Below are 24,773 nucleotides of genomic sequence, written 5' to 3' on the forward strand. Positions count from 1 at the left end.
TTCTTAACTGACTTGCCTAGTTAAATTACGTTTTTTTTCAAATGATAAGCTGTAGACCACACTATTTACCAAGAGAGTTTTCATCTTTATTTTTCGTAGCTGTCTATTTACCACCACAAACCAATGTTGGCACTAAGACCGCACTCAAAGTGCTGTATAAGGACATAAACAAACAGGAAAACTCTCATACAGAGGCGGCGCTCCTAGTGGCCGGGGACTTTAATGCAGGGAAATTGAAATCTGTTTTACCTCATTTCTACCAGCATGTTCAATTTGCAACCAGTTGGGGAAAAAAACTCTTTACTCCACGCACAGCAATCGGTTGAAGAGCATGCATTTCGTTTTACTAGCATTTAAGAGCAGTTGGAGGCCACGGGAGGTGGTATGGCATTGAAGCTCGTTTGGAGGTTTGTTAACGCAGTGTCCATAGAAGGGCCAGATGTATACAGAATGATGTCGTCTGCATAGAGGTGGATCAGAGAATCACCAGCAGCAAGAGCGACATCATTGATATATACAGAGAAAAGAGTCCGCCTGAGAATTGAACCCCGAGAATTGAACCCTGTGGCACCCCCAGAGAGACTGCTCGAATTGTTTGAGCACAGACCTGGATAGTATGACAGAACTCTGCAGGCTATCTCTGCAGTAGATTGCAACTCCGCCCCCAGTGACATCAGCCAGTGACATCAGTCATCAGGAACACCTACGTGAGAATGCTATTCATTGACTACAGCTCAGCGTTCAACACCATAGTGCCCTCAAAGCTCATCACTAAGCTAAGGACCATGGGACTAAACACCTCCCTCTGCAAATGGATCCTGGACTTCCTGACGGGCTGCCCCCAGGTGGTAAGGGTAGGTAACAGCACATCTGCCACGCTTATCCTCAACACGGGGACCCTTAGAGGTGCGTGCTCAGTCCCCTCCTGTACTCCCTGTTCACCCATGACTGCATGGCCAGGCATGACTCCAACACCGACAACAATGAGACAGCCAATAGGGAGGAGGTCAGAGACCAGGCCATGTGGTGTCAGGGTAACAACCTCTCCCTCAACGTGATCAAGGCAAAGGAGATAATTGTGGACTACAGGAAAAGGTTATCCACGGGCCTACAAAAGGGGGGCCGCCAAAAGGGGTGAACTGAATGCTGGGTTAAGGCACCCGATGCCTACGCTCATCACACAGCAAGTCTTCTTCTTGACATGATGGTATTATTAACAATGATGTTCTTTACTCAACTATTCAGCTACTGTACTGTGCTTTTTGTCATGCCCATAGTCATTCATATGTAGTAATATAATATTACACAGGTTGGACACATAGCAGACTTGAAACACTGATGTCCTCACATGAGACCAGCGTATCAGCCTGTAGCTCCAGACAATGTAGCTAGGATGACCCTGTCGATGTGGGGAGACTGCATTGCAACATAATGCAAAGGCAATAATGCCTGGAAGTAGACGCCTAGTGGGCGTTTCTACACCACATACTGTAGCCATAAAAATGGTGTTTCACAGTGGGAGAGCTATAGCTCAATTAGGACCTTTGTCTTAGATTGGTATCTGCAGCATGCTTTACATGTTATCGTAAACATTGTCAATGGATATTATATGACTATCATTATGCATGTCTTGATTCAGTAACTGCTTTGCTGTGTAATAGCTGATAGTGCCATTGGATAATGACAATGGCAGCATACAAACTGGTAATTGTCATAGAATTGCTATCATCAAACCATGACTCATATATAAACTACAGTCTAGTATAGGCTGGTATAGGCTAGAATAAGACTTTACCTGTGCTCATGGTAATCCCAGGATGTTTCTTCACAATCCGATGTACAGTGGATATAGCCTCATTCAACTACACACCTCTGGTCAGGAGTGTAGACTGCACATTGATGATGCCTCCCTGCAGAAGATGCTTAAGTCGACTCCTCTATGTCTCTTCAGAGACGTAGCCTATAATACAATGTCGAAGCTATGAAATTTTATGCCGCCGTCAATAAGAGCTGATACTGGCATATAGCAATATCGTATTGTGCGGTACAGTAACGTTTTACTCCCTTTCCGACAGCACGGGTTGGGTGTGGGCGTACGGTCGCGCTTGACGCTTGCGTCGCTGCTTCAGCAGTAGCATCCCTCGAGCCAGGCGAACCAGGCGATCAATAGCGCCTCAACAGCTCCACTGGGCTCCCCACGAACAAGGGCGTCTGGGAAATGTAGTTTATACCAATAGAAACCAGTGTTCAAGGGACTTCAATTTCCGAGTGGTACGACTGCGACGCGGTGTAAACAAAACGTGTTGGATTGCACTGTGCGATAGAGGCACTGCAACAACGGCGGTATATATTCTTCCCGAAGTTGCTCTTTCGTCAGTCGTAGAAAAGGGAGACAAAACGGTCATTTATCAGCCAATGTTTTGGACACAATGCTGTAGCCTGGAGTGATGTCTAGTTCTTCAGAGAGAAGTAAATTCCCCTAATATTATTGTTGGCCTTTCTTAGGCCTATCTATAGGCATATTATGTTATGCCTATTATATTAGCCTATAGACATTTTACATAGGCCTACATCACTTTTAATTTCCAACATTCAAGTGATGGAAATGCACAATGGCCGTGACTGATAATCAATTCATTATTCATTGAGTTATTATACACAATAATTGGAATCCATTATAACCTCATAAACAACAATTCTTCATTTGAAATCTATCAGAAATCAATACATTTTAAAACACTATGTATAGAGTACAATACAGAACAGTAGAGTAGGCCTGCAGTAGCCTAAAGTGTTATTCAAGGTCTAAGGATTTTACTTTCCTATGCTTTTTGTGTGGCCTGATGGGCAAAGAGCAGGCTTTACTGCAATGCTGCTATGTCTTTTCGTTCAGATGAAAACAAGCACAATATACAATGTTGCAACTAAGTTAACATTTTTAGATGAAACATTGGTTACATTGTTCATCATAACCTCATAAACTCAGCAAAAAAAGAAACGTCCCTTTCTTTCAAAGATAATTTGTAAAAATCCAAATAACTTCACAGATCTTCATTGTAAAGGGTTTAAACACTGTTTCTCATGCTTGTTCAATGAACCATAAACAATGAATGAACATGCACCTGTGGAACGGTCGTTAAGACACTAACAGCTTTCAGACGGTAGGCAATTAAGGTCACAGTTATGAAAACTTAGGACACTAAAGAGGCCTTTCTACTGACTCTGAAAAACACCAAAAGAAAGATGCCCAGGGTCCCTGCTCATCTGCGTGAACGTGCCTTAGGCATGCTGCAAGGAGGCATGAGGACTGCAGATGTGGCCAGGGCAATAAATTGCAATGTCTGTACTATGAGATGCCTAAGACGGCGCTACAGGGAGACAGGACGGACAGCTGATCGTCCTCGCAGTGGCAGACCATGTGTAACAACACCTGCACAGGATCGGTACATCTGAACATCACACCTGCAGGATAGGTACAGGATGGCAACAACAACTGCCCGAGTTACACCAGGAACTCACAATCCCTCCATCAGTGCTCAGACTGTCCACAATAGGCTGAGAGAGGCTGGACTGAGGGCTTGTTGGCCTGTTGATATGCAGGTCCTCACCAGACATCACCGGCAACAATGTCGCCTATGGGCACAAACCCACCATCGCTGGACCAGACAGGACTGGCAAAAAGTGCTCTTCACTGACGAGTCTCGGTTTTGTCTCACCAGGGGTGTTGGTCGGATTCGCGTTTATCATCGGAGGAATGAGCGTTACACTGAGGCCTGTACTCTGGAGCAGGATCGATTTGGAGGTGGAGAGTCCGTCATGGTCTGGGTGGTGTGTCACAGCATCATCGGACTGAGCTTGTTGTCATTGCAGGCAATCTCAACGCTGTGCGTTACAGGGAAGACATCCTCCTCCCTCATGTGATACCCTTCCTGCAGGCTCATCCTGGCATGACCCTCCAGCATGACAATGCCACCAACCATTCTGCTCGTTCTGTGCGTGATTTCCTGCAAGACAGGAATGTCAGTGTTCTGCCATGGTCAGCGAAGAACCTGGATCTCAAGTCTGGGACCTGTTGGATCGGATGGTGAGGGCTAGGGCCATTCCCCCCAGAAATGTCCGGGAACTTGCAGGTGCCTTGTTGGAAGGGTGGGGTAACATCTCACAGCAAGAACTGGCAAATCTGGTGCAGTCCATGAGGAGGAGATGCACTGCAGTACTTAATGCAGCTGGTGGCCACACCAGATACTGACTGTTACTTGTGATTTTGACCCCCCCTTTGTTCAGGGACACATTATTCCATTTCTGTTAGTTACATGTCTGTGGAACTTGTTCAGTTTATGTCTCAGTTGTTGAATCTTGTTATGTTCATACAAATATTTACACATGTTAAGTTTGCTGAAAATAAAGGCAGTTGACAGTGAGAGGACGTTTATTTTTTTTTGCTGAGTTTATTTCTACTTTAGGGTGGCAACAATGTAATGCGATATGGAGGTGGTTGGAAGAGCGCGCTTGTTTGAAATGGAAAAGCGTTACGGTAGCTTCTGATTAAAAAAAAGTGCATCAAGACTGTTTTATAAGTGGGATGCGCTGTCGAGCGTTACACCCCAAGGGGATCGTGCTGATTGTACGGAGATTGTGACAGACGGTAAAATGGAATCCCTTGAGAAGGCAAGAACAAGATGTACGTCAGGAGAAGTGCAGTATTATCGCAAGGAGACTTATGTATACTTGGAATACAGAGGAGGGATGGAGGGAAAAGGAGAGGCAGAGGAGGTCTAAGAGAGAGAGGGAGGAAGAGGGCGAGCTTGAGTCGGTTAAAAATGGCAGAAAAAAAGGAGATGGTTTGTAAAAGAAGAATTGATAGAAAGTGTAAGCCGAGTGAGCTGAAGACAGGAGGAGAAATGGAAGTGAATGAGGTCGAAGTATTGGAGGTGGTAGGCGTGGTGAGGTTCTCAGAGCCCGAGGCTTGCACCGAGGGTCAGGATAAAGATGAGTCTGTGACAGTAGGAGTGAAGTTTTTGGAAGAAGTGGACCCTTGCCTTTTGGCTGATCCATTTGTGGTTTCAGGGTGGGTGAAAACAGAGTTGGACGCTGTGGAATCTGTGAGGGTAACCAGGAGTGGTCTTGTGATAATTGTTTTTGTTTCTGCTGGTCAGAGGGAGAAGGTGCGCCGCGTTAAACGAATGGGGGCAAGAAATGTGAATTGTTTTGCTCTCAAGAAAAGGGTGCCATTGAAAGGACTGAATACTGGAGTAGCAGTAAATGTAAAAGTTGACCAACTGAAGGGGAAGATTCCCGGTGTTTGTGATACTCATCGTGACAGGGTGGCGTGAGTGGTGAAACAGAAGAGTCATTGTCTGTTCTTTTGAGTTTTGATGTTGAGTCTTTGCACGACAAAGTGATGTTAGAATATATAAGTTATCCTGTACTAGCTTTTTATGCCGAATACATTACGTTGTCACAGGTGTCAAGCTTATGGGCAGCAGTGTGTAGGAGGGAGGTTCCTAGGTGTGAGAAGTGTGCAGAAGGGCATGAGACAAAGGAATGTGTATCATTGGGGAAAGTAGTGGAATGTGTTAATTGTATGGGGTGCCAATGGGGCTGGGGATGAGAAATGTCCCATGTGAGAGAGGCAGGTTGAGGTTTCCAGGGTTAGAGTAGTGCAGAAGTTGTCATATGCTGAGGCAGTGAAGAAAGTAGAGGAAGATGGGTCAAGGGGGAGGGATCCTGAGAGGAGTGTTGTGAGTAGTAGATCTGTACCAGTACAAAGGGATAGGCCAACAAGTGATGCATGTTTCAGTAAGATTGGACTTTTAGCATTTATAGCATTGGTTATCAACTGTACTGCAGGGATGTAAGTTGCCGAAAATGGAGGTTGTGGTGGCAGCTGCAGAGAGGTATTTGAGACTTCACATCAGAAGAGTTACAGGGTGTGTTAAGGTGGTGTCCCGTCCTTTCAGGTTGTTGGCCTGAGGTAGGGCTAAATAGATTTAAATAGTGGAGTGGGGGAGATTCTTGTATTTTTTTGAGTGTAGTGTTAGGTGGTAGGGTATTTGTTTATTTTTTATTTATTTTTTCCAAGCAAAGTATAAGGGAGTTTTACTCCAGTCTAGTAGGTGGCGGTAATGCAACATTTATTGGATGCCAACCGCCGTTAAACCTCATCGAAGAAGAAAAAAACTACGCAACGCGATATGGAGGGGCGTTGCCTTGAGTGACGTTGAATATTCGCGACTGACAGCATGGCAGGAGAGACATGCGTATAATGTTTTGATCAAGCAAATATATTTGGTTACGCTACTTTTTACGAATATGCAACTAAAAGGATCAGATGAAGACGGCTTTGGAATAGAGATCGTCCTTCAACAGGGAGACCGAAAACCACCATCGTGTGTGCATGGTAAGTACCCAAATGTCTGAATGATTGCAAAGTTAGCTAGCTAGCGTCTACTTAGCTAGGTTTGGGAAAACGGCCATAGTATCTAACGTTATATCATAGATTCATATCTAGCTAACTACAGTCCAAAGCTGTAGAATGGTAAAACACAAAACGTTGTGTTTTACCATTGACATCTGAAAAATGAATTCTTCGGTGAAGTACGCATACTGTAATGCAGATGTTTTTGCCCCATGCAGGTCCAACTTTGTTGTTTGAGAAGGTCTGCAAAGGAGAGGAAGGCCGGAGGTTTTATGCCTGCTCAGCGTGCAGAGACAGAAAAGAATGCCCCTTCTTTCAGTGGGAAGATGATAAGGTATCCGAGTTAACTGGATAGCTTTTTTTATCTACTGGCAAATTACAGGCATTTCGCTACCCTCGCATTGACATCTGCTAACCATGTGAATGTAACCAATAAAATGATTTGATTTGAAATATAGTTGGGCTACACATACACTAAATTCGGAAAGTATTCAGACAAAGATAACAGTATTTTTATTTTAGCAAATGTATTAAAAATGAAAGCATAAAAATGAAGTATTCAGATCTTTTGCTATGAGACTTGAAATTGAGCTCTGGTGCATCCTATTTCCATTGCTCATCCTTGATGTTTCTACAACTTGATTTGAGTCTACCTGTGGTAAATTCAATTGATTGGACATGATTTGGAAAGGTGCACACCTGTCTATATAAGGTCCCACTGTTTACAGTGCATGTCAGAGCAACAACCAAGCCATGAGGTCGTAGAGCTCTGAGACAGTATTGTGTCGAGGCACAGATCTGGGGAAAGGTACCAAAAAATGTCTGCAGCATTGAAGGTCCCCAAGAACACAGTGGCCTCCATTATTCTGAAATGGAAGAAGTTTGGAACCACCAAGATTCTTCCTAGAGCTGGCCACCCGGCCAAACTGAGCAATCGTGAGAAGGGCCTTGGTCAGGGAGGTGACCAAGAACCCAATGGTCACTTTGACAGAGCTCCAGAGTTCCTCTGTGGAGATGGCAGAACCGTCCAGAAGGACGATCATCTCTGCAGCACGGTAGTGGCCAGATGGAAACCTCTCCTCCGTAAAAGGAACATAACAGCCCGCTCTGAGTTTTCCAAAAGGAACCTAAAGGACTTAGACCATGAGAAACAAGATTTTTCTGGTCTGATGAAACGAAGTTTGAACTCTTTGGCCTGAATGCCAAGTGTCACGTCTGGAGGAAACCTGGCACCATCCCTACAGTGAAGCATGTTGGTGGCAGCATCATGCTGTGGGGATGTTCTTCAGTGGCAGGGACTGGGAGACTAGTCAGGATTGAAGGAAAGATGAATGGAGCAAAGTACAGAGTTCCTTGATGAAAACCTGCTCCAGAGTGCTCAGGACCTCCAGACTGTGGTGAAGGTTCACCTTCCAACAGGACAACGACCCTAGGCACACAGCCAAGACAATGCAGGAGTGGCTTCGGGACAAGTCTCTGAATATCCTTAAGTGGCCCAGCCAGAGCCCGGACTTGTATCCGATCAAACATCTCTGGAGAGACCTGAGAATAGCTGTGCAGCAACACGCCCCATCCAACTAGACAGTTTGAGAGGATATGCAGAGAAGAATGGGAGAAACTCCCCAAATACAGGTGTGCCAAGCTTGTAACATAGCCAAGAAGACTCGAAGCTGTAATTGCTGCCAAAGGTGATTCAACAAAGTCCTGAATAAAGGTTCTGAATACTCATGTAAATGTCATATTTAATTTTTTTATTTTATGCATTTGCAAAATTGTCAACCTGTTTTTGCTTTGTGATTTATGGGGTATTGTGTGTCGATTGATTCGAGGGGACAATTTAATCCATTTTAGAATAGGGCTCTAATATAACAAAATGTTGGAAAAGTCAAGGGGTTTGATTACTTTCCGAATACACTGTACATGTTGTGGCCTAGCTACCTAGTCAAAAGTTCCTGATAGGCACAGGTGGGATTGGAAATTTGCAGAGATTGCAGCAAAACAAACCGCTTTCCAGCATCGCTCTTTAGTTCAGTTGACTTTTCTGGCCATTTTATTAGCAGCAAATACATTTTAGAATGTAACAGTTATATTTTCTTTGACTATATGCTCTAAACCTGTTCGGTGACCCCTGACCCCCAACATATGGTACAAATGTAAGTAGAATATACGAAGACAGACAAACTAGACTACACAGCCACATAAGTAGGCCAAAATGGCTCCTACAATAGCCTACAAGTCCTTTTTATGGTAGCTTAATTGATGCCTTTGGCTTATTGGAAGTCCTCGGTTGAGTTCCTCACCGACGACATTGCAGACGCATGCCAGATCTAACAAAGCCTAAAATCCGCTAACCACATGATGTAGCCATCCGATGCCCAACTGCACAGTCCATGGTGTGGCATGCAACCATTGATTGACTGCAGTGCAATACCTGTACGTATAGTCGTGCAGATAGCTAGCTACACTCTCCTATTTTTCACCAAGTGTGACTCGAGCGTCTGTGTTGTTGTAGGTGTCTGAGGCCAGGCTTTTGGCCAGAGAGGAGGAGAACCGGTCAAAGATGCCTCCTTTTACCCATCAGCAGTACTGCTCCAGGTAAATGGCTTACACTTGACCTGTAAGCGGACTCTATCCACGGAACTATTCCATTCCAAGTTAGAATGGAACAGAATAGGTGTGTGGATAGCAGCTCCATTGTAAGTACATGTTTTTTTTGTTAAGATGCCAGAAAGATCATATTAGTATTTAACTTGAGCACTTTCTACTCATCTCACAACCTTAACATAATGTTCTTCCAATCAAAAACATGGTATCTTTATTTAATTTGACATTTTGCAGGATGTAATCTCTTGAAGTGTCTCGTTTTCAAGTGGAATTTAAAACAAGTACTTAGTAACAAGAATAAGTTGGCAACTACTGTCTAATAACAATTAAATAAAACAAGTACATTAACAGCATAAAAAGTTGTTGTACAACTACTAATAGATCTACCACTAATAAAAGATACCGCTACAACTACTATTAAAAAGTTTCTTTCTTCCAATCCAGGTTCAGAAAGTTCCTTGCCCTCCCCCTAGGAAGGAGGTTCTGCCAGGACTGTCAGCTCCTCCTCCTACCAGGGGAATGGGAAATCCACGCTTCTCACAAGATGTCGCAGGCTGATGACATCACAGAGGCCCGGCTGAGCAGGCCCAGTCTAATGCTAAAACCCCTGGAGAACAAGAAGAGTAACGCCCAGTACCTGTTTGCCGATCGCAGCTGTCACTTCCTGTTGGATACCCTAGCCAAGCTGGGCTACAGGAAGGTGCTCTGTGTCGGAACACCCAGGTGAGGGGTTTGATTTAATTTAGACTTTTTGCTTGTCGTGTTGATTAATTAGGCATTGTGTTAATTATAGCGTTTTGCCAGTTTGGTTCACATAGTACCTCCCCGTTTCACTCCATTCCAGAGTGTTTTCTTGAACATTGCCTAGTTATTTTAGATTAGAATCAAGTGCTTTGTTATTCTCAGGGTTTTATGTATGATTGATTTGTTTAATTCACTGTTTCTTCCAGACTCCATGAGCTGATCAAGCTAAGAAATCAGGAGGGCAAGAGTGACCCCATGAAGAGTCTGCTACTGGACATTGACTTCAGGTCAGTTTTATTTTATTGGCTCACACAATGCATTTATTTTTTTAACAGTGATGAGCATTTGCTATGAGTGACCAAAACAGGCATCGAAAGAATTTAGAGCTGAGCGCACACTTTAAATGGTACATGAATGCGCTTATTGCTTTTTGAGCGATGCTTATTGCCGTTTATGGATTGCTATGGGAGTGTTGACGTCCCATATCTCCATATGACTAGCCCACACCTGTCCCCTCCGGTGGTCTTAGGAAGGGGAACGCAGGGTAGAGGGGCTCCGTGAACTGATGATTTACCCTATCAAACACGGGCATCAGGGCTGCAGAAAACTCCCGCGGCACCTTCATCGTATCGGCATCCTGAAATGCCAGTTTGCCCTTCTCGTAGTTCGCCCACCCTACCTGGCACCGCTCGCCCGCTGGTGGAGCACGCCACGGGCCTGTCGTTGTGCCGGGCGGAGAGACGCCCATCCCAAAGCTTCACGCACCACGAGTTCCTGTTCCGCCCCAGCTTGGCACCTCTGTCCCGCCCCTTTCCTGTCCAGGCAGCTTTAGGCCACGCCCACAGGTCAGGCGGAGCAGCCGCGGACGTCGGCCTCTCGGTAGCATCGGCCCCGTTGTCGCGGCAGCAGTCGAGCGCGTAGCGGACGTTGTCGAACTGTGGGGGTGCTCTGGAGATGACCGGGTGGACCAGAGATGCCTCGTCCCTCTCCTGTCATTGGCTATGGCAGGTCTGCCTATGAATGGTCTCAGGGGAGGAGACGGAGACAATGAGGGGATTTGATTCATCTGTCCTGGGCGCCCTGGTAGGTGTGTTTTTCACCAGGTGAAAGTTAATTGCATTCGTTTTGGAACCGGGCTACCTCCCGGGCGTGAGCCAGGTGCCCCATTCAAAGCCCACGATGAAGTCGGCTCAAAACAAAAGTGACGTAATTTAAGCATGTGGAGTAATGAGTAGGATTCTGTTTTCACATGCAAAAGTGACAGAAGCCTTTATAAATGCTACATCCGCCTTCCCAATGAAAACTAGTTTGAAGATGTAGAACTTAGATTTAATGGGAAAGAGATGTTGTATGTTTCCGGATGATGAACCTTGTTGACAACATAACCGAGCAGCGCAGATTACGGTTTGATTTTGAGACGGGTGCTCCTCTCTCACCTCTTTTCCTGTAGTACTGCTTGATATTCTACAGGGGGAGCCATGGCACCACTCTGGGCTGAGAGAAGTCTGGACCAGAGGACACCACCGGTCTCTGACCTTCGGTTATTGGGTCGTTCTTTGCCATGGCTTAGAAAACATGTACACACTTGTCAGTAGTAATCGCATGAATGTAAGACGCGGCGCAAATCTATTGGCTACCGTTGTGCATTGCCGATCCCCTTCATTCAATATGTGGTTGTAGCTTAAACCAGAATCAAATGTAACAATGTGTTGGCAGTGTGATTTGTATTATGGAAGTGAACTAGTGCCTCTGGTTTTAGGGGGCTGGTATATGTGGTCTCGAGGCTTGTCTGTTGAAACACACCTGCGTACTCCAGGCTTCATTATCATAAAAAAAAAATACAGCTGATTCTACAAAATCGTAACTAGCAGGATTGCTGATTGCAGGATAGCAGAACTGTTTCTTCGTGCATAATTTAGCTGCTCTTGAATTAATGCATTCTAGACTCAACGTTCACAAATAAGTGATGTTAGTTATTAGTGTATATGGGCCTGTCGTGCAGTGTTCTGTGCCCTATAATCCCCAAAAATAGATGTAATCATAATGTACGGTATGTTTCTGTGATGCTCACTCCGTTCCTGATCCGTTCTCTGTTAGTCTGCAAGGAATGTGTCGGGTTGAACAAGGGAAAGGGTGCGTTGACAAGCTAAAGTGTGTGTGTGTGTGTGTGTGTGTGTGTGCGTGCTGCTGTTAAGTGCCCTTCAGTGATTTTTATCTTGCCACGATTGTAAACTTCTATTTACACCCATACACTTCTGTTGACTTTCTCTGAACTACAGGAGGAGGATAACTACAGTAGGGGTCCCACCTTGAGCCAATGTCACACAATCATTGACTTGCTATGGGCAACATAATAAAACATATTTGAAGCAAATGTAACATGACATTTTTTTTCTATTTTGTGTCTGTTCCAGATATGCCCAGTTTTATGGCCAGGATGAGTTCTGTCACTACAACATGTTCAATCATCACTTTTTTGGAGGAGAGGTAAACGTTTGAATCTTATGTTTGTCTTAGAGCCTTTTGGATGAATCCATTTTTTTGAAGTAGGTTTGAAATCCATGTGTTGTTTTTACACAGGCGGCAAGTGGGGTCCTCCGAGCCTTCCTCGGTGAGGAAGATGGAGAGAAGGTGATCATGGTGTCCGACCCTCCATTCGGGGGCCTGGTGAAGCCTCTGGCCCACAGTTTCTCTCAGATCTCAGAGACCTGGCGGAAACTGCAAACCTCAGAGGGCAGTGTTGTGGAGATGCCCATAGTGTGGATCTTCCCCTACTTCTTTGAGCCACGCATCCTTGAGTGCTTCCCCTCTTTCACCATGCTAGACTACCAGGTTACCCACCTTTTTTTATAAATGTTTTTTTATAGACGCCAAATGCATTCGCATATTGGCCTATTTGCATGAATAGAGAATACTGATGGGACATGCATTTATGTAGTGCTTTCTCAAACTCCTAGGTGGACTATGACAACCATCCCCTCTACAAACATGGAAAAACGGGTAGAAAGCAGTCCCCAGTCCGCCTGTTCACCAACCTGACACCACGAGACATCGTCCTCCCTAGGGAGGAGGGTTACAGGTACAGTATATACACACACCAACCTGACCTCAGGAGACATCGTCCTCCCTAAGGAGGAGGGTTACAGGTTCAGTGTGTATATATACACACACACACCAACCTGACACCACGAGACATCGTCCTCCCTAAAGTACAACCCACCTCTCCCTATTGCACATGAGCTAAAATATTATTACAATGTAACCATAGTAAGATGTTATCCTAAATGGAAGATGGAAAATATTAGTTAACAGCTCATTGGACACATTTGCGATTTCATTGGAGTGGGAAAGTATTAGAGGAATTCTTAAGAGGCACGATTACATTTGATTCATCTGTCTCTTTGCTTCTCTTTTAGATTCTGCAAAGTCTGTGAGCGATATGTGTGGTCTGGGAACAAGCATTGTACTAAATGCAACCTGTGCCCTTCAAAGGTATGCATTTCCCTGTCACAGGCTGGGAAAAGCACAGTTGCACAGTTTAACTTGAGGAAATGGTTAGCTTTCAGATATCACTTTTCACAACCGATCAGGCTTTTCGTAAATTTTCTCATTTCTTCTTTCAGGACGGGAGAGTGTGGAAGCATTGCTCAGAGTGTCAGAAGTGCGTGAAGCCATGTGAGTATCCCATAGACTGTCATTTTAACAGACGCCCTTATCCAGAGCGACTTACAGTTGTGTACTTTATCATACTGGTCCCCCGTGAGGAATTGAACCCACATCCCTGGTGTTGCAAGTGCCGTGCTCTACCACTGAGCCACACTGTACCACCCCGTCAAACCCCGATCTTCATGATTTTGGTTGGAGGTGATGGTCTGATTGCTACCTCTGCCCTCTCATCACCTCCCCAGCCTGGCGCCACTGCCAGTCCTGTGCCCGCTGTGCCCTCCCAGACCACCCCTGTGGTAATAGCCCAGGTCTGGAAGGCTGTTTCAACTGTGGCAGCCTGAAGCACAAGCGCAGAGCCTGCCCCCTCAAAGACAAACGGAGGACCGATAACAAGTGAGTTTTACTACCTGTGTCATATACCCAGACACAACACTTAAACACACAGAGGTGCGCACAGGGCTGACACAACTTATTTCCCAACACACTAATCTATAGTACCTGTGCTACCCATATCAGTACAGTGTTGATGCAGTCTAAACGACTAGTGTTCGTACGGATTGTGTTCGGCTGCCTGACGTGTGAGTGTGTCTCAACTTGCTCGCTCTCTCTCTCCTGTCCCAGAAGATCCAAGGCCAAGGGAGGCAGGAACCTGCCCAAACAACCCATGAAGTCCAATTCCAAGAGGAAGTCTGGGGCCCAGCGCAGAGCCAACAAGTTGAAGAAGATGACAGAATAAATCCCACTCTCACAATCAGACAGCAAGGGAGATGTGTGTGTCGCAGATGTGAAGTTGCTAGTGAGAGCTCGCCATCTTACATGTGTGGTTTCTGTACTGTAGACAGTCTAAAAAAATTGTACATGATGTTTTTGCTTAATAAAAGCATCAAATATAGATGGAATCGCATGTTATTTCACTGAATTCTTGATTTCCTGGTTTATGCGAATGTGTAATTCCGTTATAGTGCCAGTATGAGCATGTCTGTACGATGAACTTAACATGTAGTTGAATGTTCTGTGCATGTTTTCTAGTCTTTACTTTAGATCATTGCTTGATGTTTCCTCAATTAGGTATATGCCATTGCGTCAATACAACTGACTGGATTTATGTATGAAACTGAAACTGAGCCTTTAGGACATCTCTTATGTAACAAAATAGGTGAAAGACATTACCTTTTAGTTCTGTGCTCAAGATGGAGGGATAAAAATGGTTGGGTTTTTTTTTCCCACTGCCCCGCGGGGCAGACGATACGGAAGTTAGGAAAAAGGATTCCTTTATCCATTCCATGTGGTTCTGGACTAAGACATTTATACATTAAAGATTGAAGTCATGTCCTTCCAAGAAAAAGGAATGCAGGCAATAAACAATGGAGGAGCTTTCAGAACCCTCCAGAATAGTTGTGGGATCTCACTGCATTTGAGTAAGTGTTTGGTTACTAAATAAAATGTTGTCTTGGAACAAAAGCTACTGCAGAGATTTAATTCGAGGCCAATTGGTGACGAGATGTTGAATCTACCCTATATGCATTTGATTAGAAATGCACATTCGTATGAACTGGCGTGACACACAAATTGATTTTCATTGTGTTCCTTTGTAAGCCACATGGGGGCAGAATGACTTCCCGTAGCTGTCATGGACACCATTCCCTGTGGCTTTTCAGTTTATTTACTTCCACCGCAGGAGGTTTGGCGGCACCTTAATTGGGGAGAATGGGCTCGTGGTAATCACTGGAGTGGAATGGTACCAAACATGGTTTCCAGGTGATGCCATTCCATTTGCTTCGTACCGGACGTTATTATGAGCCGCTCTCCCCTCAGCAGCCTCTTGTGGCTTCCGCCGAACCTTATCCGAAAGTCTCATTGATGTGTTTTCAGTGAATGCGGTGTGAGTAGGAGTGGACATAAAGACCTTACTCAGACCCTGATCGGAAATGACACTGAGCATACATGCACACACACACCGGTCACTGCATGGGGACAAGGGAGCAATAGAACACACACACGCTCACAGCCAGATTCATACATATATTCATGGAGAAGACGGTATAAAGAGAGATTCACAGTGAGCCATAACACACAGGGAGGTGAGCAACCCCCCCCCCCCCCCAACACACACACACAGCCCAATGTTCTTCCTCAGTGGTAGAGAGGTCTCTTCAGAACAACCTTGCTTCAGTGAGTTGAGCAAAGATCAATTCTCAAGTTTCTCTACCGCCCTGTGGTTCCTGTGCGGTGGATACAGTGTCCCTTTGGGCTACTCCTTACATCCAGTTTTACTGGTCTGTGTCAATCATTTCCTGGCCAATCATCCACATCAAATTAACAAGACTGAAGTTATGTCAGCCACACTTCCTCAGAGACCGAAAAAGCGAGACCGGGACTGGAAAGACCGAGAGATTGAGAGAGCGAAAGAGAGGAGAAAGAGAGTGAATGGCCAGCAGACCATTTGAAGCTGAACAGGGCTGACTGGCGTTTCAAATGGTAAACAGATCTATATCTGCCGTCTGCCTCTATGAGTTGGAAATGAGTCTATGGGTGAGAAGAAGAAAAAAAACTAATTTGATCTGTGATTAACTGTGGGTGAATGGATTGTCTCTTCTCCAATGAATTCAATAGGTCTGTTTTGTTTAATCTTTTCTCTTTTTCCCCTCCCACATCAAACCACTACTGGGACCGGTTAGAGGAGGGATGAGAGGAGGAGTAGAAAGAGAAGTGGATCAGAATAGAGATGAAAGAACAGGATGCGTGGACACACACACACACACACAGACTGCCCGGTCTGTCCCCCTATCTCCTCTCAGTTGTCATTATGTCCACTTAATTATCTGGTATTTCAGAAGCTATTATGGTCACTGTGGATATGAATCATGTTTTGGTCCAGGATCTTATTGTAAAATGGACGACGTCCTTGTCAGGTCACAAAAAGCTCTTGTATAAGTCCTTTATAGCAACTCGGGTGAATTCAGTTTTAATTAAACTGATACGTGTTTCTCTTTCTCTACCTGTTGTTGTGATACTATGCTGGCATTTCTTCATATTTGATTGGGATCTATTTTTGATTCCAAGAACCCTTCCATTTGTTGACTCGAGAATAAGAGTCAAGCATGTTATTTCCCTTCACCGGTGGTGGCACAGTACCAGGGTGTTTTCCTCGTGTGGTCTTGGAAAAACTCAGGGGCATCATACCGCCTGGCAAATGAGATGTGATAGTGGCACTTCCACAACGACAAACCATCCGTCAATTAACTTCTGTATCAAGATGTTGGGCCCAGTTGATTGACACGTGGACCACTGTGTTAATGTGAAGTTCATATAGCCATCATTTATTGAATGACTACACACTGAGTGGAGCTAAGGATCACAGCTGCGCCAACTGTGAAAATGGTAAACAACAGCTGTTGTAGAGAGAATGTTGCCCATTCGGGCTCCTAATGTTGACAGTTGCCTGCCTCTGGCCTGAAATTGACAGCAACTAATACAGCCATGTGGGCCAAAATGGTAGTGGTGATGGGGGTTCTGTGCTGTGACAGAATGGCAGAAGGAGTCCAATAAGGACAAGAAGTGCGTGTGAGTGTGTGTGTGTGCAGTGACTGGGTACATTCCCAGAATATTTCTACGTTCAAGCCTGGCTCTGTCTCAAATGTACAAGCCAAGGACCTGTTATTGTGTGTTAACAACCGTTGGGTGACTGTGTGTGTACGCGCGTGTGTGTGTACGCGTGTGTGTGTCTGCGCATGTGAACTGTCCGCGAACGCATGCGTACGTGCACGCGCGCGTCATGCACCTTCTTATCCCAAAGCAAACTCATCAGCAAGCCTCCAAAGTCTAAATATTCATCATCTCTTATCGAAATCTACACTAACACAATCTACCTGCCCTATCTCTATAACCTGTATCAGCCTTCCTTATTGCATCACTGGTCTTTACTAGTGATATGAACAATGTTCTACCCAGACGTATGTGATAGTGAGATCCCTTGCCTCACAGACAGATCCAGAGGTGTGTAGTGAAATATCACGTGTGACAAAATTGGCCCACAGGAAATGGTGTCCCTCTCCTTTGGCCCTTAGCATGCTGGTTAAACACTGAACTGGACACTGTACAGTCCGCTTCTGTGATTGGCCTTGAAGACACACATGCAGGAAGTTTATCACGAGCTCTACGGACACCAAATAGGACGTTAGAGCGAGGGGAAAAATAGCCGCCGGTAAAATATGATCTATAAACAAGATAGGCCTACATCTGAGTTGTGTCGTCCTTTTGATGACCTATAAAGACACTAAGATAATCACTAGAGAGTACAAAAAATTTTTTGGGGAAGTTTTGGAGGACTTTACATGACACGCATCTGAAGGAACCAGATTTAAGCAAAGAAATGTAGCATTTGGCGTAGGAATAGGATGTCTCTTTGAACCCCCGTAACCTTTGAAGCAGAGGACCAACCACCCAGCGGGTCTGTTGGGATCTCCTTTCATCCAGCGGGAACAAAGCTTAACACATCCTTGCGCCACGGCAGGTGACACACACATCGTAGACCTTACATGCACCGTCACTCACACACACACTCCCGTGAGGTTGTACGCACACGCATACTCAGCCAAACCCCCAGACTACATCCAACTGCTAACACATCCCATACACAGACTCACATACACACACACACACACACACACACACACACACACACACACACACACACACACACACACACACACACACACACACACACACACACACACACACACACACACACACACACACACACACACACACACACACACACACACACAGTCGCATCATGTCTCACCCCAGACACTGTGATTTCCCTGTTGTTTTCAACTTCTGAAACTCCTTGTTACTAGGGAAGTGTAGAGGACAGAGGAGAGGAGTGGAGAGGGAATATCTCTGTCCCAGCAGGTCAATTCCAGTACCAACCAGGACTTAAACATGGAGTCTAGTTAGTGGGAGTGGTGGACCTGAGAGTTCAGTGTCAACCCTTTTACTCGCTCATAAACACACACGAATAATGGGCCGGTGTGTTTGAAGAGCCTGTCTCTTCTGAGATTTGCTGGGAGATAGGGAGATATACATTAAAAGGAGAGATGGAGAGGGAGGGAAAAGAGAAGAGAGAAGGGGAAAGAAATAGAAAGTTAGTGTGAGAGAGAGAGAGAGAGAGAGAAAAGAGAGAGAGAAAGATAGGGGGAGAGAGAGACCACGTTACAAGAGGTCCCAGCTCAGTACAGCTCTCTATCCCTGCAGGGCTTCACAGTAGGGAGGAAGGGGGGTAAAGGGGGAGGATGCGAGGTGGATGGGTGGAAGAAGGGGTTGTAGCGGTGGGGGCCGGCGAGTTCTCCGCCTTGGCAGAGAGGGAGCAATTATGAATCCCTCTCTCCATCCCCTCTATTCCTCCATCCCCTCTAGTCCCAAAAAAGGATATAAATAAACAGCCAGTCCTCCCAGAGCCCTCGCCAGAAAGGGGAAAAGTTTAACACGAGAGGAGAGGAGAAAAAGAGAGAGGAGGAAAGAACGGAGAAGAGAGGAAACCCCTTGCCTCCGGTGTCAGAGTGTGTTCAGTGGTAGCAGCCGTGGTCAGAAGAGAGAGGGAACACATTCCTCCACCATGGGGTGAGTACTGCAGTGATAAGAGGGGATGCTGTGTCGTCCCAACCGCAACCACCATTTGCCTGTGAGTTTATCATCGTTCCCATCGCTGTGACTGGGAGAGTATGTGCGTGTGTGTGTTTACGAGTGCTTATCCCAGCAGCTCTGATGAGTTATGGGCGCACTTCATATTAAGGGACTACTATGAAACTGAGAACACACTGTGCTCTCACACACAACCAGGAAACACTTCTGGCATTTAGGAGTGTGCTTGTGTCTGTGTGTGCGTGTGTGCGTGTGTGTGTGTGTCTCTGTGTGTGTGTGTGTGTGTGTGTGTGTGTGTGTGTGTGTGTGTGTGTGTGTGTGTGTGTGTGTGTGTGTGTGTGTGTGTGTGTGTGTGTGTGTGTGTGTGTGTGTGTGTGTGTGTGTGTGTGTGTGTGTGTGTGCCAGAGGAGGCTGGTGGGAGGAGCTATAGGAGGACGGGCTCATTGTAATAGCTGGAATGGAATCAAGGGAATGGTACCAAACACATGGAAACAACTTGTTTGTCATTCCATTCATTCCTGCCATTACAATGAGCCCGTCCTCCTAGAGCTCCTCCCACCAGCCTCCTCTGGTGCGTGTGTGTGCAAGTGGATGTGTGTTTGCTAGACGGCATTACTTTAAGTGCATGGCATCGCAGCAGACCTGTGACTATAATTGACTGTGCATAATGGAACAACCTCACGACGTAACTCTTTCTGAGTGAAACTTTTACACTGGCGCGGAAGAAACGCCAGGCAGACGGAAAAACAACTTAAGTGGCATTTACGTCCTTATGATTTATATTCACTCACAGTCCAAGACTTTTCCAACGTGTAGGCTTGTTTTTCCCGGGTCGCCTCCAGACTACATTTATTGTCCTTCGTTTAGCGTTAGCAACTGTAGTGGGCGTGGTTTTGTGTAACCTTGCTGCGTATGTCTAGTCTCTTGTCTTTCGCTCTTTGACAGCTCCCAGCTCATGCTTCAATTCGCCAGAAGCGTGGGGGTCTCTTTTACGCGTTGCCCTATGCACGTCCATGGTGATGTAAATACCATTTTAATAAACACATCACAGTAAACATCGCCAGTGGCTCCCAGGAACACAGCTTTTCGCGGAGTGAAGCCAATCTTCGCTGGAGTTCGTGGGAGTCGGTGTCTGTGCCAGACCCTGGGAGGGAGAGATTCCTCTAAAACATTTTTTATTGAGCCAAAAATACAAACCACTGAGCAGCATCACCTCTGACCCCTAACCTTTTAGAGTGGACTATCCTGATTTGCCCAAACCCTGTGATGACTGGTGTCTGTATGGGGGTAGCTTAGGGCTTCCCTGCTGGTCCGTTTCCTTGTTAAACTCTAGAGACAGCATGCTTCTCTCTCCTTCTTTCTCTCTCCCTTTCTCTCGGTCCACCAACTGTCTCTTCTCTCTTTGTCACCCCATTTTATAAGGTCATTAAACACAAAAGGCACATCCTTCCCTACTAACTATGGGCCTCTCCCTCTGTTCTTAACTGAACCACAGTGCTTCATCAGAGGGCATCAGCACTCTGCACATGTTGTTCTAGTTCTGCCTAAGACTGGACTCGGGGAAGAATTCTTTGCATTGTTCTATTTATCGGCTAAGTATCCCTGCAGTCCTGCTGGCTTATCTGTGACGGGGGATAGGAGAGGCTTCCGTCACAGTAGATTACTGTACCTGATGCTGGGGATGAGTTTGTTGTTTGTTCTGACTATAGATGGCTTCTTCTTCACAGCTTTTTGGTCCGTTCTGGTCTGTTACTCATTCTGCCCGAAAACCTAACAATCTGGTTTTGTTGGTCTGGTTGTGGAAATGTCTCTGGGGCATTTCTTTGGATTTGTGGGTCCCTTGCTGGTGCTTTTGGGTGCGGAGAGCTCTTTTATCTTCTGAAAGGGCTGAGTATGTTGATGGACAAAGTGTGTCGATGTAACTGAGCAAGTATTATAATAATTTGGTGGGTGCTTATATTTGTCCTGTGTTTCACATGCATGTGTTATTTGGACACATGTTTTTTTTCTTTCTTCACCCTGAGACACTCGGAGAGTGGGGTCACAGCCAGGGTCTGCCATTATCAATGGCAACCCTACAGCAATTAGGGATAAGTGCCTTGCTCAAGGGCACATAGACAGATGTTGCACCTTGTCGGCTCAGGGATTCAAACTAGCGACCTTTCGGGTTATTGGCCCAACACTCTAAATGTTAGGCTACCTGTGGCCAATACTGATGGTGTGTACATGTATGTATTGCTGGAGCAGTGACTCTTGGCAGATGGGGTGTTTTTGACTAGAGCAATTTGATTGGTCAAATTGAAGAGATAATGGTCAACATTTCACTTCAGAATAACATTCCATCAGACTGCAGTCTTTGTCTTGCACTCTGCTCTCAAACACCAGAATTGCCTGTTAATCGTGTCTTTTGCAATAAGATCTCATGGTTTGACAGTGTCTGACTTGAATATTCACAACCTGGTCTCAGAGCATATTGTATTATTCTGTATGTAAATCCAAGATACTCCATTTAATATGATATGTTGTGTTTCGTATGGTATGTATTCATTTGTGGATGTGCATCATCCATTTAGTATGATATATTACAAATTACAATTCGTAGGATATATTACGAATTACAATTCAGATGACATGTTACAATTTGTATGATATGTTATGAATTTGTTGTGGCTAATGTCAGCTAGGTGGCTAACGCTAGAATTAGCTAGGTGGCTAACTTTAGCTAGGCTAGGGGTTAAGGTTAGGGTTAGGAGTTAGGTTAAAGGGTTTAACATTGAGTTAAGTTTAGGCATTCATTTCGATTGGTAAGTTGTGTTAAGGTTTGGTTTTGAAGTAGTCAACTAGGTGGGACTTCCTATGGGTTAAGGAAGGATCACATTATTCCATCCAGGTCAGGGTTCCCCAACTGGTGGTTTAATTTGTAATCTGAGCAAACTAATTAGAAATGTAATTTTTTTGTATTATTTATCATTTTCGTTGTTAGACATAAAAGACTGTAAAAACACCAGGAAATCAGCTCAGCTTTCAAATCCATGATAAGATACACACATACTGGTGTGTCGCTTCTGTTTATAAATATATATTTGCTCAAAAGAAAAGCAATAAAAGGGTTCTATCCGTTTTATTAATGGCTAAGTCACAGGCTTCATTTGGATTAGGCCTGCAAGCCCTGCTTGGAAGTTATTACTTCATAATGCAATCATGTAAGCAACAGCCCATGTGCTTCTCATCACAGGGGAATGACAATCGTCCAGAGGGGAAAGCAGAAGGCAAAGTTGAAAGATGCATATCTGATCTACGGTACGTCCCTCAGGAGACCGTTACATGTCTCACACACGTACACGCGCACACGCACCCTCTCCCTTTCTCTCTGGTAATGGAGTGAGACCTCAGTGACGCGGTGGCGGCTGACATTTTTTGTTGAGGTTTCATGACTCACTTTTTCCCTCAGGGGGTAGCAGAGCAGTGCCAAGTTCCCATTGTGTCCGTCCCAAATATCAATTTCGGGACATGAGTTACTCCAAGTGCCGCTTGCTTAAAAATAGCCAAGAAACGAGATGAGTAGAAGTGCCGTGGCCAAACAAGAGAAGAGGATAAAGTTAACAGATGTAGAAAAGGCCACTGCTGCTTAGTTTAGGTTGTATATGTAAGGTAGCATGGAATGGGGGCAAACGTGGTAGACTGCTATGTTATGCAGAGTGCTGGGTTTCACGTCTTAGCTTCACACCCTCACACCTAAGGTCTGGGGAGGTTTGACAGGGGCCCCAGAAAAGATGAAAAACATGACTCCAAGCTTTCAGGCTCTAAAAAAGTACTTCAGATTTGACTCAAGGGTAACATGATTGAGTACTACTAAAGTATAGCTCAAACACTTACACTGACCAGGCCATGTATTTCCTATGAGGTCTGAGCTATGATAGCGTGTCGCTGACGCTTGCCCTGTCAGACGGGAACTAAATCTAGGACACGTTTCCGCTCCCGAGGTGAGTGTCTCACTTTCACACGTCTCAGCATTTATGCGAGGAAATTGAATTCAATAAATCTCTTGAGTGTGTGAGAATAAACAAAAAGGATGGAGGAGGAAGATGGAATATTTGATACATAAATATGGCCATATCCATCTCTAGCACTCTCCTGAGTCACGTGCTTCATTTTGTCCCGTCCTGGGCTAAGACGTGTGTGTGTGATGGAGGTTGCTGCTGGGAAGATGGGTCATCATGAGTCTGCGTCTGGTCTACTAGATCAGTGGTTCCCAACTCCAGTCCTCCGTTACCCCCAACAGAACACATTTGTATTGTATCCCCAGACAAGCACAGCTGATTTAACTTGTCGACTAATCATCAGGCCCTCAATGAGATGAATCAGGTGTGTTTGTCCGAGGCTACAACACAAACGTGTGCTGCGGGGGTACTGGAGGACCGGAGTTGGGAACCACTGTATTAAACGACATGACAACTGACAGAGGGGGGGGGGGGTGGGTCGAAGAGTTTTAGGCCAATGATGGCTTCCTAAAGTGAATATTATTCATGGAAACACACCTGTTGAGAATTATTATTTGATATAAACATTAGAGGGCAAAATTGGTAACATCAATTTATTGCTGCTCACGTCGAAGGTTGGCTACTATATTTTGAAATAAACCTTGTTTAGTTGACTGTGTCTCACCCTGGCCGAGAGGGGCTGTGACTAAACTCAATTCAGTACCATAGATCCGACTACACCACTTTAGGTTTACACCAAGAGCATAGGGAGCTCTAAACAGCATTTATACCACAGGCTACAAAGGTTATTTTAGTTAGGGATTGAGTGGAAGAACATGGAAGGAGTGTCAGAGGCAGGTCACTCTTCAGTTTATTTTATTTCCCTCCAACTGTCAGTATCCATAAATAAACCAGTTAGCGTTGCACGAAAATGGAGGGCGGATGTAACGCAAATCAATTACATAATCAAATCAAACAAAAAAAACGGTTTCAGTGCAGGCGGAGGGAAAGCGCGACAGCTAACTAACTCCGGGCATCATCTAACAAATCATACTTCTCTTAACAAAACCGAAGGCTTCCGAAAGAGCTCTGCCACAGCTTCAGTCAAACGTAGCTTCCCTCTCCCCTGCATCTTATCCCCTGGGCGGCCGCACCTCAGACAACGAGAACAGCGGATATAAAAACAGGGTGCCAATCACATTTCTCAATTCATCACTGAGTTAACAAGCACTCAACTAGGAGCACATTGGTTAAAGCATGCACAGTAATCAAGGGCATTCTTCACACCTGTGACAAGTGAACGAATTCCTAAAACAAAAACATTACAAACTGAACAATGTTTACCAGACTCTCTCTAGAACCAAACATTAACCATGGGTTTATTAACAATGTGGCAGCGTCATTAATATCTATTAGAAAGAGCCGAGCCGAACCACCCAGGGGATGCTGGTGCTCTCTATCTTTCCTTCTCTCTCTCTCTCTCTCTCTCTCTCTCTCTGTATCTCTCTGTCTCTCCCTCTGTCTCAATTCAATTTCAATTTAAGGGGCTTTATTGGCATGGGATACATATGTTTACATTGCCAAGGCACATTACACACAAATTTAAAAAATAATAAAGACATTTCAAATGTCATATTATGTATCTCTCTCTCTCTCTCTCTCTCTCTCTCTCTCTCTCTCTCCCCCTCCTCTCTATATCTCTCTCTATCTCACTCTCT

The 24,773-nt window shown here is 45.1% G+C and overlaps 2 protein-coding genes across 4 annotated transcripts in view; both read left to right on the top strand.

Moving 5' to 3' along the window:
* The first annotated feature begins 6,196 nt into the window (after nucleotides 1-6,196).
* Nucleotides 6,197-14,326, top strand: LOC115194118 (rRNA N6-adenosine-methyltransferase ZCCHC4). 2 transcript variants are annotated; one of them, XM_029753508.1, is made up of 12 exons: nucleotides 6,197-6,400; nucleotides 6,637-6,752; nucleotides 8,931-9,013; nucleotides 9,467-9,745; nucleotides 9,973-10,053; nucleotides 12,181-12,253; nucleotides 12,347-12,598; nucleotides 12,724-12,845; nucleotides 13,183-13,258; nucleotides 13,390-13,441; nucleotides 13,675-13,825; nucleotides 14,057-14,326. In XM_029753508.1, exons 1-12 carry the CDS (start codon nucleotides 6,313-6,315, stop codon nucleotides 14,166-14,168), a joined length of 1,485 nt encoding a protein of 494 aa, XP_029609368.1. In that variant the 5' UTR covers nucleotides 6,197-6,312; the 3' UTR covers nucleotides 14,169-14,326. The 2 variants fall into 2 exon arrangements, with proteins under 2 accessions (XP_029609368.1, XP_029609366.1); XM_029753506.1 differs by having other exon boundaries at nucleotides 6,198-6,400; nucleotides 14,054-14,326.
* A 4,570-nt stretch (nucleotides 14,327-18,896) lies between these two features.
* Nucleotides 18,897-24,773, top strand: part of pde5ab (phosphodiesterase 5A, cGMP-specific, b) — a 93,779-nt gene continuing 87,902 nt past the window's right edge. The window contains exons 1-2 of one of the 2 annotated variants that reach the window (XM_029753512.1): nucleotides 18,898-19,054; nucleotides 22,311-22,375. Coding sequence is in view for 1 of the 2 variants with exons in the window: in XM_029753511.1 (XP_029609371.1) it covers nucleotides 19,050-19,054 (5 nt within the window). In the remaining variant the exon portion in view is untranslated. Of the gene's footprint in view, nucleotides 19,055-22,310; nucleotides 22,376-24,773 lie in introns of both variants that reach the window. The other variant, XM_029753511.1, reaches the window with a different exon arrangement.

The sequence above is a fragment of the Salmo trutta genome, chromosome 5 (assembly GCF_901001165.1).
Source record: "Salmo trutta chromosome 5, fSalTru1.1, whole genome shotgun sequence".
NCBI lineage: Eukaryota > Metazoa > Chordata > Actinopteri > Salmoniformes > Salmonidae > Salmo > Salmo trutta.

Excerpts from the sequence above, each read along its gene's own strand:
- LOC115194118 (XM_029753506.1), top strand. The coding sequence starts at position 6,313 with ATGCAACTAAAAGGATCAGATGAAGACGGCTTTGGAATAGAGATCGTC. Across the intron at positions 13,442-13,674 it reads TCAGAAGTGCGTGAAGCCAT|CCTGGCGCCACTGCCAGTCC; the intron begins GTGAGTATCCCA and ends TCACCTCCCCAG. Across the intron at positions 13,826-14,053 it reads AAACGGAGGACCGATAACAA|AAGATCCAAGGCCAAGGGAG; the intron begins GTGAGTTTTACT and ends CTCCTGTCCCAG.